Raw genomic sequence first — 14,384 nt, 5'->3', positions numbered from 1 at the left:
CTCGCTCGCCCTCAGCTTACGAACCGTTTCCCGTGAGGTACAGAGGGGGAGTATAATAAAATGACGCAAAAGGCCTCCTCGCTGGCGAGTGGCGGCCGTTCTTTAACTTCGCCGCCGCTCCCGTGGACGACGCGGCTCTACATCGCTCTGCTCTCCGTCGTCACCGACGGCGCTCGCCGCTCAAACGGCACCATCAATCGCTGCCTCCTTTCCTTCTTCGACGCCCGCTCCTCCGCCTCCGCCAAGCCCCGCCACGGCGTCCGCACGGCCGACGTCCCCGTCGATCCCTCCCGTGACCTCTGGTTCCGCCTCTTCGTCCCCAGTTCTGCGTCGTCCGGCCGGATTCCCGTCATCGTCTACTTCCACGGCGGCGGGTTCGCCTACCTCTCCCCCGCCTCCCGCGCCTACGACGCTTTCTGCCGCCGGATCTGCCGCAAGATCAACGCCCTCGTCGTCTCCGTCAACTACCGCCTCGCCCCGGAGCACCGCTACCCGGCGCCGTACGAGGACGCGGTCGACGTGCTTCGATTCTTGGACGACGGAGGCCTCGCCTCCGCCGACCCTACAGCCGCCGGCCTCGCCGACCTCTCCCGCTGCTTCCTGGCCGGCGACTCCGCGGGCGGGAACATGGTCCACCACGTGGCCCGGCGCTGGGCCGCGGACGCCGCGGGGGGATGGAAAAACCTTCGGCTGGCGGGGATGGTGCTGATCCAGCCGTTTTTCGGCGGGGAGGAGCGGACGGAGTCGGAGAATCGGCTGGTGGCGGCGCCGCTGGTGTCGGTGGACCGGACGGACTGGCTGTGGCGGGCGTTCCTGCCGGAGGGGGCGGACCGGGACCACGAGGCGGCGAACGTGTTCGGGCCGCGGGCTGATGGCGAGCTGGAGGCGGCGCTGCCGGAGGCGATGGTGGTGGTGGGGGGCTTCGACCCGCTGCAGGACTGGCAACGGCGGTACTACGAGTGCATGACAGCAAGGGGGAAGGCGGTGCGGCTGCTGGAGTACCCCGACGCCATCCACGCCTTCTACGTCTTCCCCGAGCTGAAGCAGTCGGCGGCTTTCATCGACGAGCTCAAAGCCTTCATCAAGTAGCAGTCGTGGGTGAAATAGTAACCGGAAAGCGGTAATGAATGTAACGTGTTAGTGGTTGTGGTTGTGAGGAAGAAGACTGAGATGGCATTGCTGAGTGACGGTCAATATTGTGGTTTAGGTATGTAATTTTTGCGTGTAATGTGAGCAACTTTCTTTATATGAGTTCATTAAATGGGCCGTTGGTTGCGCCCCATTTAATGCCTCATTTGCTGCAGTGGTGTTGAAGGCATATATTAACTCAATAACTTATTTATATGATTATTACTAAATTATAAAAATTAAAATTTTAAGTTTAAGTACTATCTATTTATTTGCTAACAGACATAAGGAAACAGTGCATCGGAATAGACAGCTGTAGATAAATAAACCAAGTAAGTTGGTGGTTCATGCAACAAGTCACGATGCCACGTGAGGCCACGTTCCTGGTGTCGGATAAGTGGTACCAAGCATTATCCATATTTAATTTAAACTCAGAAATGGTAGACCGCATGTTTCGATGCCCGAGTCATCATCGAAAATGAGCTATTGAAGATTGAGACATTTGCATGTGTTGTGTCTTTCAGAGGTTCAATATTATATTTATGAAAAATTGAGTAGGAAATTTAGGCTTTTTATCACTGAGATTTTCTTCATTAATTACAATTTTACTAGTTCTTTTAATATTATTTTACAATATATTTTCGATTTAATATTTCACACTATTTTGGAATACGATCATTAATTTCGACTACACGACCTAACAGACTCCTCATACTGGCAACCATCCTCACATGGCATGTTGTCCTCTCAACACGTTAACTTGACCGTTACTCAAATGTGTTAGTTCGGGTCGTCAGATTGAGCTCGGAATACCAATCCCTTCGAGTCGAGCTCAAACTGGCAACACGTTAACTTGCACGTAACTCGAATGTACGCGAAATATACCCTTCAGGAAGCCAACCCGACGTCACATAACGGCCCACATGGGCCTCCACCGTCACCCAAACCAATTCCTTCCCTTTTCCCGCCAACGGACTCGCCCGCTTTTTCCGCCCACCATTCTCTCATGCTCTATTTCTACTTCTTCTTCCTCTGCTCCTCCTCCTCCTCGGCCTCCTCGGTACTCTTCTCGAAGACCTATGCGATAATGGTGGATTGTGCTCCAATATATTATTTAGACCACCGAAAAAAGACCCCATCGAGTCTGCACTCTCTCGCAGCTTTACAAGATGAAAGAGCTCCATCCCTGCACCCTATAAATACCAACCCCGGGCTCCACTCTGCCCACACCAAGCAGCAGTTCTTCCACAACAAGATGGCCAAGCTTTGCGCTGTTCTCTGCCTTCTGTTGGGTGCTCTCGCGTTCTTGGCGATCGCTGCTCCCGGCAGCAGCTCCTTTGTTGAGAGGCAAGGCACGCAGTTCGTCCTCGACGGCTCCCCGTACCTCTTCAACGGGTTCAACTCGTACTGGATGATGACTGTCGCGTCCCAACCCGCCGAGCGGGCGAAGGTCTCGCAGGTGCTCGGCGAAGCTGCCGCCGCAGGGCTCACTGTTTGCCGGACGTGGGCGTTCAGCGACGGAGGCGATGGAGCTCTCCAGATCTCACCCGGAGTGTACGATGAGCGAGTGTTTCAGGTGCTTCGATGGCTCTCGTCAATCGTACGAGCTTAATGATTTGACTAAAAATGCAACTTTGCTCGACTGTTTGTGCATTAGGGACTGGATTTTGTGGTCTCGGAGGCTCAAAGTCATGGTGTTCGCTTGATCCTGAGTCTGGTGAACAATTACAAAGACTTCGGAGGCAGAGCTCAGTACGTGCAATGGGCGAGCAATGCAGGTGCTGCTGTCGGTGGTGAAGACGATTTCTATACCAATCCGGTTGTGAAGGGATACTACAAGAACCATGTCCAGGTATAAGCAGTAAAGAACACCTTCTATTTTCAGCATTTTACGTGCATGCATTTGATGCAAAGCAGACATGCGAGTGCAATTCTCTCCTGCTGAAATCAATTGCAGAGAGTGTTAACAAGAATCAACACCATCACCAACGTAGCCTACAAAGACGACCCAACGATCATGGCATGGGAACTAATAAACGAGCCTCGTTGCCAGGCAGATTACTCAGGGAAAACGGTGAACGTGAGCATCACCACCCATGATCTTTTCTTCACTCTTCTTTTGACACCTTCAAGAAGCAATCTTAATCTTAATTTCTCATATATTTCTCTCACTCTGGACAGGCCTGGGTTCAAGAGATGGCAAGTTACACAAAGTCGCTGGACAGCAAACACATGCTAGAGATAGGAATGGAAGGATTCTACGGAGACTCCATGCCGGAGAAGAAGCAGTACAATCCCGGTTACCAAGTTGGCACAGACTTCATCACCAGCAATCTCATCGACGAGATCGACTTTGCCACTATCCATGCGTACCCAGACGTTTGGTAACCTAGCTAATTAGCTCTTTCCCTCAAAGGTTTGATCGAAGCGCACAAACTCACCCTCCCTGGTTTCAGGCTCGCTGCGCAGGACGACGCATCGCAGACCGCCTTCGCTCAGCGGTGGATGTGGAGCCACTGGGACGACGCCACGAAGATACTGAAGAAGCCACTGGTGCTCACCGAGTTCGGGTTGTCGAAGAAGGACCCCGGCTACACCGAGAACCTCCGGGACGTGTACATCAACGCCATCTGCACCGACATATACAACTTGGCAAGGAGCGGCGGCGGGTCGCTCAGCGGCGGGTTGGTGTGGCAAGTGATGGCGGACGGGATGGAGTCGTACTACGACGGCTACGAGATACTGCTGTCTCAGGATCCGTCCACGGACGCAGTACTGATGAGGCAATCACGCGCGATGTCGGTGCTGGCGCACACGATGAGCAAGCCTGCCGGCGGCCAGGTAGGGCATGCCGACGAAGCCGTAGCTGGCGAGCAGGAAGATGGCGTCGCTCATGGCACGAGGTTGCATGGCCTTCACGTAAGGCACGTGCATGCGAGGGATGGAAAGGGGAGCTCCCACCCTTAGAGAGAACAGCAATTGCTTTTAGGATTCACGAGGGCTTGAATAGATTTCTACGTCAATAAAATCTGGTTTCGTTATCCTAAATTGCCTAAAAACTTCTGCTAATGCAATATATATTTTTATTTGTATACATATAGTTTAATTTTATTGTGATTTATTATCCGAAATGGATAGAAATAAAACTAAGATATAAATTATAATATTAATTCCACCACTAATAGATTATTTCCAGAATTATCATGAAATGTACAGGCCAATATGGGCCTATTTCTAAGCCCATATTTAAGCCCATTAACTCTATAACGAAGTTAAAGCCCTCTGACGGCCCAAACTCTATCACTATAAATAAGCAGGCGTTCCATACACCACATCCGTAGACCCGTTCAAAAACCCTATCCCGAGCCTCTCCCTTCGACCTCAAACCCTAAGCCTAATTTCCCACCCCTCGGAGCTTTCTCCAATGGCGGATTCCGGAGTGGAGTTGGCGATCGCTCAGGTGGTAGAAGAAGTACAAGAAGAAGCGGAGGCCCTGGGAGGAGCGGAAGCACCGAAGGACGACGAATCCCCCGCCATGGCTGATGGGACCGTGACAGCCGCCGGAGATCACAAGCGGAAGCTAGATGATCTCGAACCCCGCGAAGGCGACGAAGAGGCACCCCTCAAGAAGCAGGAGGTCTCCGCCGATGCCCCGGCCCTTGCCGCTGACGAGCCCGGATCGGGCGATGGGGAGGTCGCCGCCGCGGGTGGATTTGTGGATCGCTCTGGTAATTGCTCGCTCGCTTTAAGCGCCTTCTGCTTTGATTTGTTCGTTGTTGGAGTTTCATTTTTTTCTTTATTTGGAATTCTCTATTGCTTATTGTTTCTTTTGATTTTAAGACGCATCCGCTGTGGCACTGCTTACTGTTACTTTGGCAGATGAGGTGAAATCGGACATTGCAGAAAGCGGTGAGCCAAAGGTAGAGGAGCCAGGGGCGGTTGATGTGAAGTTTGATGCCCAGGAGTTTCAATCTGGTGGAGAGTTGGATGGTTCCGGTATTGAATCTTCTCATTCTTTTTTGAAATTTATCTGGTAGATTCATTCGAGCACATGCTTGTCGGTTTATATCAAGGGTTGGTGGGTTAGGACATCTTTTGTTCGGGTTCTGAGCATCTGAAAGTTAGAGATTTTTTATTAATTTTAGAACAACTAATTTTATAGATATTATTCATAATTGATGGGATGGCCAATTATGTCTTTTGGGAGGTGCTATTTGCTGTCTTTGGTTGCTCTACTACATGCCTTATGTATCCACTTGGTAATAATTTTATATGTTATATGCATAATCAACAATGAAGTGGTCCTGATGTGATTTTTCATTTTATTTAAGCTCTTTACTTTTGGGTTGGGTATTTAGTCTATTTGTACGTTTGAAAGCAATAGTTTCAAGAGTTGATTGCCTCAGTTTGTTTCAGTGCTTATGAATCTTTTAAAAAGTTCTGATTCAGTTAATAACATGGTTACTGGCTAGCGTATGCAGTGGCTGCTGACACAGGAAAAGAGTTACATAAGCCAGAAACTCAAGAACTGGTAAATGGTGACGGACAGGGTGATCAAAGCGCCATGGTACCTCCAGCAGATTTGGGCACGATGTCTCGCAAGACTGAAGTTCCTAACAATAAGGTAATGGATGCCTGTGCTCTCAGCTGCTCATTGTCTTGCTTCTAACTGAGAAATTGGACCATCCAGTCATCAAGTTATAAATTAAAAAAGATACTGGTGCATCCTTGTGTTTCTTGCATTGAATGTGTATAATGATATTTTTATGCAAAATTTTCTTGTACATGTAATATTGATGGTTTTACTGCATCATATGTTCTTATTAGAGCTCTGCTTATCAAAACCGAGGAGCCTAGTTTAGATGCATGTATGATCATGCTCTTTTAGACCAACTTAATTAACCTGATAGTTCACAGTTCATCCAGTGATAATTGTGTGGGTTGGTTGGGCAAAGTTTGCTTTGCTGTGTTAGAATTGGCATTCCTGCCATAATACTGAAGAAGTGGATGACAATTGATAAAGTAGTTAATAACTTCAACATCTTGAGCTCTTGTTCTGATAAAAGAAAATTTTATAAGCTGATGAATGAGTGCTAGAATCAACTAAATAAAATCATTCTGCATAACAGTGGTGGTGACCTGGAAGCTATGAAACATGCTGCTGTCTGAAATCATTCATGTCCAATGCAAGTCATTTGCTTAGTAATGCATGGCTTCATTAGATTGGGGAACATGCTGCTATCTGAAAGCATGAAAAAAATTTCACCATCTCTTCTAAGATCTTTAACAAAGAACCCATGGGATGAGAATTCAGGATAAACTTTATCCATTACCTTTGGATTATTTCAAGCAATCTGATTCAATTAAGACCAAATGTATTGTGGTATGGATTGCCCTTTGGCTGTTTGCACTTCATCAGCATCTAAGTTGGAAGTTCTTAAGATACTGCTCCTTGTTTGGTACTCAGTACTTAAGAGCTTTACAATAAGCTAGAATTATGCTTATTGAGTTTGATCATGCACTTTTTCTCCATGATGTAACTGACAAGGATGTGCCTTGGTGTAATGGTTCTATTGTGAGCTGTGCTTTAATGGTTCTTTTGCAGATACTAGGTAAGACTGAAAGCCCCAGAGTGAATACTGTTGGGCACCAGGCTACCTTTGTTAATTGTTATTAGCAATTGATCAAAGTCTAATATAACAGATAGGATTAATTAATTGCACGTAAGTTTACCAATTATATCATCTCTTTCAGAAAGATAATAATTTAGTAGTTATGATCGATTTTGGTTTCATAGAGAGCACTGATGTTTTTGAACTAGGTACATGCAGGTTGCTTCTTATTTTCCCATGTATTTAGATGCAAGGAAACAAAGAATAGTCTAAGATTGTATGATTTTCTAATTGATTATTGCAATTTTCATGCAGTTCCAACGGATGATGATATATTGGTAGGTCAGACACCTTTGTTAGTAACACTGCTTACTGTTCGCCACTAGGAAAAAATCCATCCTGTTGTTGGTATCTTGGTTTCTCTTCATTTTCCTCATCCGAATGTTCTCTGCCAAAAGAGAAACACTTTTTGGGCTATATGGTATTATGATTTAGCACTACTATGCTGGCTGTTAGTATTGTTCATGGCTTTATTTGATTTGCCTATCACCCACTAAGTTGTGTTTTTCCCCAGTTACTTGCTAACATAGTCATGCTAATGCAATGATTTAAAAAGACACTTGGGCAAGGCGTGGCGAGGTCTGAGTGCCTCGTTTAATGGCCAGGCGAGGTCCGAGCGCCTCGTTTAATGGCCTAGGCGCTCGCTTGAGCCCAAGCGCTGGATGCTTCAGGCAAGCCCTCGGTTTAAACCAGGCGACCAACCGTCGCAGCAACAGCAGAGAGAGGCAGCGAGTGCCTGATTAGTTGATTTGATTGAACCAACTAACGCATGCATATCAGCCTCAACCTCCTCGTGTCCTCCCCTAACCCCATGCTCGATTCCGTTGCCTCTCTCTGTCGTTGTCGCTGCCGCTGCCTATCTCTGCTGTCGCTATCGTTGCCGTTGCCTCTCTCCGCTGCCGCTGTCGCTGTCATTGCTCTCCACTACCGTTTCCGTTGTCATTGTCGCTGCTTCTCTCCGCTGCCGTTACCTCTCTTCGTTGCTGTCTGTTGCCGTTGCTGCTGCTCTCAGTGTCCACGACTCAGTTCTACCGTGACTTAGCTTCTCACCTCGGTCTCCTTCTCATACTCTACTCTTCTCTACTGCTGTTAACAGTAGAGAATATTTTAAAATATTAAAATATATATTTTTTATATTTTAAAATATTAAAATTTTTTTTTATATTATAATATTTTAGAGCGTCTTGTTTCACTCGGGCAAGCGCCTAGCGTCTCGGGCGTTTTGGGACCTTATGTCTTTTGGTGCCTAACACTTTTTAAATCATTGATGCTGTCTTTTGTTTTATCTCACTGATAATGCAAGCATCTACATTTCATATCAAGCTGCTTGTATCATAGCTGCTTGTGTTTTGTTGTCTACATCCATAGGTGCTGTTTTGTTGTGTAACTCTTTAATGTCATCATGTCGTACCAATTTATGCATGTTCATCAGGTATCTGAGTCTAAAGAGCTAAAGTACAGGGATAAGAGTTAAAATCTTGCTTAAGTAATTAATATGGATGGTACTGAAGTAAACAGAGCATAATTACTTTCAGACATATGATGAGTTGCAAGCTTCAGGAAGCAAACCTCTGCCACTTTTTTGTTTGCTGCCTGTCAATCATTCTGGCATAATTTTCATGAGTAGGTAGAACATCTGGAGAATCTATTGCATAAATGTACTGCAGGCACATTTGTCCTTTAACCACAGATGACATATTGTCTATCTTTTTACGAGGAAAAAAGATAATGACTGATTGCATTATGTTATGGAAGTCGATTGAGGTTATTTAGAGTGGCATCGAGCTTTGTGTTGTATCTGTCTTTTTGTAATTGAATTAGTGATGTACCAGTTGATCTAAGTTGGGATCGAGCTTTGTGTTGCATCTGTCTCTAAGTTGATCTTTGGGACATCATGTACAGGTTGGTGTTCTTATTGGTAAAGCTGGGGAGACAATAAGGTACCTGCAATTAAACTCAGGGGCAAAAATCCAGATCACGAGAGATGCTGAAGCTGATCCTCATTCTACGACTCGACCTGTGGAACTAATAGGGACCTTGGAGAGCATTAACAAGGCAGAAAAACTGATAAAGGATGTCATTGCTGAGGTTTTTTGTTACTCAAATGTTAACATTTCTTTTTTATCTTTTCCTGTTCTTGTGATAATTTATAGCAGCTTTCTTGGTTACCTTTGTTTTTCGAGTTTTTTTATGAGTTGCTTTTTTTTTATAGGCTGATGCAGGAGGTTCCCCATCACTTGTTGCTAGGGGCTTTAGTACTATACAGTCCGGTGGAGAACAATTTGAGATTAAAGTACCAAATGAAAAGGTATGAATTGTATGTATAAAAATGTTCTTTCTTTTGTGATTTGCATTGAAATTGTTTGTGTTGTTTTGTAGGTTGGCCTAATCATAGGCAAGGGTGGTGAGACTATAAAGAACTTACAGACCAGATCTGGTGCACGCATCCAGGTAAAGATCCTTATGTCGGCAGTTTGAAGTTCATGAACACTGTACAGTTTTGACAATGACTGGACGAATTTCAACTGATTTTCATTTCAATCTACTGTTTTTAGTTGATACCACAACATCTACCTGAGGGTGATGCATCAAAAGAAAGAACTGTACGAATAACTGGAGACAAAAGGCAAATTGAAACTGCAAAAGAAATGATCAAGGAAGTAATGAATCAGGTCTGTTGTGAGACATGATTTTTCTTACTTTTTTGGTTGATAGCCTGCCTTTTACTTTCCATAACTTCAATTTTACCATCTGGAACTTAGTAGGCATCAATTGTTGCAACTTGAATAAAACGATGGTAAGGTGGTTATTTCTCATCAATATTATCTCAGGAATGTTTGCTGTGAAGTTCTGTTTGTTTTTGGTATGGAATAATCGACTTTGTTGTTTAACCTAGTACTTTGTTAGCTACTTGTTAAGAAGTTAGGTGGGAAGTGGAAAGACCACAAATTATTTTTCAACTTGGCAAAATCAGAACCAACCATGTCTGAGGATGAATATAAGACTCGAAGGTCCAAGGGTTTGTTAACAAGTAAGAGGACTGGGTGTCCATGCAATTGTATTAGTAGGTCAAGAGAAAATGGCAGCTATATTTAACCTGTCTTTTGACCAATGATGACTTTGTGCCCCACTTTTGGCCATTGCAACCTTGAGAACCATGAATTCTAAATTTCGAAGAGAAAAATCTCTCTCGCATAAGATATAAGTGCGGAACCTGACTCCTATTTTCGGTGATTTCTCATAAAAGAAATATAAGATTTTTCTGTGTATCACCTTTCTTGGTCGTTTCAGTTTATCTCTTATATGTCAACTGTCGTAATCATGGTTTCGCAAAATATGACAAATATGGTATATGATTTGGGTTGCTGGTGTGGAAGGTGTTCTATTAGTTAGTGTCGGGTTTCTTACTTCACCAGGTTGAGGCTTTGATCCTATGAAATTAATTATACACTTGCATTTTGCTGCATGATTCCTTGTAGTTTGAATTGGATCAATATTACTTCAGATGGTCTGTGGGTTAAAATCAGATGTTATCAACACTATCTCTAGAGATTCCTTTTATTTCAAGGCAAGGTCCTTGATATGATATTGACTTTCATAAATGATTGTTGGCCTACTATAAAAGTAAACATATTTGTTGAAATGTCCATGCCTTTACTAAAGCAAGTCAATATGTCCTGTTTAAATTGCCACCAAACAGAGTTGAAATGTTGTTTCATGAAATTCTGTAGCTCTTTTGTTTTGTGATATTAGGGTTGAGATTTTTTATGTAGATTATTTGTCTTGCATCCAAAGAATGATATCTTTGCCTTCATGATCACCTTTGGTGAATAAAAGATGCTATTCCATGTCAACATCTATCTACTTGCTTAGAATGATCACCCTTTTTTCCTTGCGATCATGGTGGCCGGGAGTGAAACACTAATTGCTCATCTTGAGAATGAGTTTTTTGTAAAAAAAAAGTCTAACAACAGTTGTGTGATGAACGTAAAGCCTTCTTGCTGCCAGTTGCAGTGGTTTAATTGTGCAGAGGTGTCAATTCCAAATTGGTTGGCTTTCATAATGCAGATTTCGCTATGCCTTACAATTGAGGTCAACATTGGTTTCTTGGTGTAGCAAAAAACTCATTCCTCAGTCTCGTCCACAGAAAGAGGCATAAGTGGCTTTAACCTTTGCCATTGAAGAAGTTTAAAGTTGGTAAGACTGCTTAGACTGAAGATCAAATTCAATTTGTAGAAGTATCATGATGACGTTGGTGTTATCTGGTATAGTGGATGCTCCAAACATTTGCATGTGTTTAGATAATACATCATTCTGCAGAGTCATTGCTGCCTTATGATAGAGTGGTGTACATGTTTATCATCTTGCAGTATGTCATGTATATACCCATGAAGTCTAAAGCTCTGGAATCTTCTCATTTGACGATGATATATCCATATCTTGCTCCATGACCATCCTTTGGAATCTGACATGCAATGTATGCTATTAAAATTTTTTAGATATTACACCATTCTGTATAGAGTCATTACTGCCTTATGATCGTGTGGTATGCATGCTTATCAGTCTGCAGAATATCATGTATATACCCATCGAATCTAAAGCTCCTGTATCTTTGTTCTCAGTTGATGATACTATATACACATCTTGCTCCATGACCAACCTTCTGATTCTGATTTATGCAATGTTTGTTCATACTTCATAACTTTTTCTCCATTGCTACCATCTTATCTTCTCTTGCTTCACCTAAGCAAATAATTAATTATCTATTTTGGCTTGAATATCTGTTGCATTAATCAGACAGTTTCTCTTTCTTTTAGCCCATCTTCTCATATAGATGATAAATCTGATGCAGTGTCTTTCTCCATGTACAGATAGTTGCATGTCAGTTGAGATTATTGAAGGATGTAATGTATTTGTTTTTGTTCTCATGTAGCATGAGACATTACTAATGGAAATTATGCACATGACGGTTGCTAAATTGCTATATTATATTTGAAATGCTGGCCCTTTAGATAGCAAACTTGCCCTTCTATTGTACTCATGAGTTGATTTTTCATGACAATGGCCAAGAAATGTGATATTGTTTTTATGGTTAATATTATAATTTGCTAATTCCTTCAGACATATTCTCAATTGCAAGTGACTTGTTTGTGCTAGAGTTTCCAACAATATCAATATCTGGTGTAAACAGAAAACTGCTTTTCCAATTTTTTGTAGTTCTGCAAATTTCTAATGCAAGGTTATGATTGAAACAGAGTTAACCTTGTGAAAGGAAATGATTTAAACCTTAATATCAACATAGTACTTGATATTTCTCTAGTATGTAATTGCAGCAGAAGTCTTGGTGTTACATATTTGTATGAGATTGTTTAATTTCATTTTTTTTCACTGACAATCATTCCAAATGGTAACTTTGTGGCTAAATGTTTTGCCTTCTGATTGTGGACGTGAACCTCAAAGGTAGGTCTTGTGTTCACTTGTTAGCTTACTGATGCTTATTGATGCCATTTCATTAATGTCCTCATATTTCCTGCACATTTTTCATTACATGATTGCCACTTGGAATAAGTTGCTTGCATCAATAAAGAATGATTGTTAATTCTCATCTCTGTAATTCCAAAACATGCATCGGTGTCATGCAAAAACATTCATTAGTTTTTTCTCTGAGGTTTTGATTTTTTAAACTATCTGTAGCTCTTTATAGAATGTTTGTGTGATGCTTATCTATTTCTCCATTGTGTTACCTGGATATCATCAGTGATTATTAAGTTTATAGTAATTTGCAATCTTTGGCATGCCTGCATCTTCCATATCTTTGCGGAAGAGTTTCTCTGATCAGCAAATGTTGTACATTTTTTAGCTTAACCTGTTAGTTTGGCCTTATATTTTTCTTGTACAGTGCTCTCCAATCCTTCAATTCTTGTTTAGTAGCATTACTTTTGCATTGTATACACACTTGTTGCTGTGTTTTTTTGACAAAGTTGTTATTTTACTTTCATTTCTCTGTTTATAATGATTCATACTATGATCTGATTGTTGCATGACCTCAGAGAAAGACATCACGTGGTAGTGCATTTAAATCTGTATTTTGTATATTTTTTTAGCCTGCTGTTTTTATCTAGTTGATTATGCACTGACAATCTGTATCTTCCCTGGCCGGGAATAAGGTCTATTGTTTTCTTAATTTTAACTGAAAATTTGGTGTTGGCAGACGCCTAGGTCATCGCCTCTCTCAGGTTATGGCCAACAAAACTATCGCTCTCGTGGGCCCACTAGCATGTCTCACTGGGGAGCCCGGGCAACAGCTCCGACGCAACCGACCATGGGCTACGAGTACCAGCAAAGAGGCACGTACCCGCCCCCTCAGACGGCACAATATCCTCAGCCTTATGGTGGCTACTCGCAGCAGACCACTCCACGAGGCAGCTATAGTGGTAAAGACTGGGATCAGAGGTCATCAGCGCCTGTCCATAACACTCCAACTGGTGGATATGATTATTATGGTCAAGGTGGTCCAAATACTGCAACTCAAGCTTCATTGCCCAACCCAATGTCTGGCCCATCCCCAGGACCTGTGAATTATGGACGACCGCAAACTCCAAACTATGGACAACCTACTCCTTATGGACACCCTGCTCAACAGCACTACGGTCAGGGTTATAATGAGCCCAGCAGGTATGATAGTCAAGGACCAGGCCAACAGTTCTATGGCCAACAACAAACAGTGGGCTCGCAGCCAGGCGTCCAGTCCGGTTTCAGTCAGCAACAATCATATGGCAAGCCCCCTTATGGTGTTCCCCATCAGGAGGTGCCCCCATATGGTGTACCCCCAAGAACAAGTCAACCAGGGGATCCAACGTATCAAGGTCATGCGACATCAGCCTATGGATCTGGCACTACGACCCAGCAATATCCCTATGGTTCCAATATACCTTCTCAACCAGCCCCTTCTTACAACCAGACTTATGGGCCTGCCTCTGGTGCTGCGGATGGATACACTCAACCACCTTCGGCAGCTTACGCCCAGCAGGGTGGCCAAGCGGCTCCTCTTGGCTATGGTCAAGTTGCACAGCCAGTGCCAGCTTACACGCAACCAAGTTCACATTCTGCTGGTTATGGACAGTATGCTTCATCCCAACAGGGTTATGGTGATGCTGCAAGCAACGGTAATTATGGATATCCCAGTGTGCCTGCTGATGCAGCATATGGAACTACCATTCCTGGCTCGGGCTATGGTGCACCGCCAGCAGGCGGCGGTCAGCCCGGTTATGCCCAGCAGCCATCAAACCCATCAGGCTATTATGATCAATCGGTGGCCCGTTAATGCACCGTTGTATACGGAAGTTTCTCGCAATGGCGACCAGTGTGATTCTGCTCCCATGTATGCTCAAGTTCAGCTGTTGTCAGTCTATTTAACTTTAGCGTACTTGGTATATGATCTCTCGGCAGTTGGATTTCTGCGTGTGGGGCAATATGACCCTTCTATTGTCTTGTTGACTTTTAGTTTCAATGGATTATATTGACTCGGGATTAGGTTTTTCTACAACTGTTTCCCGGTTTTCCTGTGTATTGTTTCTGTTTCAG

At 43.6% G+C, this 14,384-nt stretch overlaps 3 protein-coding genes across 4 annotated transcripts; all 3 read left to right on the top strand.

The window, feature by feature from the left end:
• LOC135648320 (probable carboxylesterase 18) lies at positions 1-1,246 on the top strand. Its single transcript, XM_065165877.1, has one exon. It carries the CDS (start codon positions 61-63, stop codon positions 1,087-1,089), a length of 1,029 nt encoding a protein of 342 aa, XP_065021949.1. The 5' UTR covers positions 1-60; the 3' UTR covers positions 1,090-1,246.
• A 916-nt stretch (positions 1,247-2,162) lies between these two features.
• LOC135648860 (mannan endo-1,4-beta-mannosidase 5-like) lies at positions 2,163-4,224 on the top strand. Its single transcript, XM_065166840.1, has 5 exons — positions 2,163-2,704; positions 2,786-2,980; positions 3,086-3,208; positions 3,310-3,512; positions 3,585-4,224. The coding sequence occupies exons 1-5, from the start codon at positions 2,216-2,218 to the stop codon at positions 4,093-4,095; spliced, it is 1,521 nt and encodes a 506-aa protein (XP_065022912.1). The 5' UTR covers positions 2,163-2,215; the 3' UTR covers positions 4,096-4,224.
• A 232-nt stretch (positions 4,225-4,456) lies between these two features.
• Positions 4,457-14,346, top strand: LOC103997470 (uncharacterized). 2 transcript variants are annotated; one of them, XM_009418701.3, is made up of 8 exons: positions 4,457-4,856; positions 5,008-5,124; positions 5,610-5,752; positions 8,703-8,888; positions 9,013-9,108; positions 9,180-9,251; positions 9,356-9,472; positions 13,012-14,346. In XM_009418701.3, exons 1-8 carry the CDS (start codon positions 4,553-4,555, stop codon positions 14,122-14,124), a joined length of 2,148 nt encoding a protein of 715 aa, XP_009416976.2. In that variant the 5' UTR covers positions 4,457-4,552; the 3' UTR covers positions 14,125-14,346. The 2 variants fall into 2 exon arrangements, with proteins under 2 accessions (XP_009416976.2, XP_009416975.2); XM_009418700.3 differs by having other exon boundaries at positions 5,601-5,752.
• Positions 14,347-14,384: the final 38 nt, after the last annotated feature.

Source organism: Musa acuminata, chromosome BXJ3-9 (assembly GCF_036884655.1).
Source record: "Musa acuminata AAA Group cultivar baxijiao chromosome BXJ3-9, Cavendish_Baxijiao_AAA, whole genome shotgun sequence".
Lineage (NCBI taxonomy): Eukaryota > Viridiplantae > Streptophyta > Magnoliopsida > Zingiberales > Musaceae > Musa > Musa acuminata.
The sequence above is the reverse complement of the archived record's forward strand: the minus strand, read 5'-3'. Positions and strand labels throughout refer to the sequence as shown.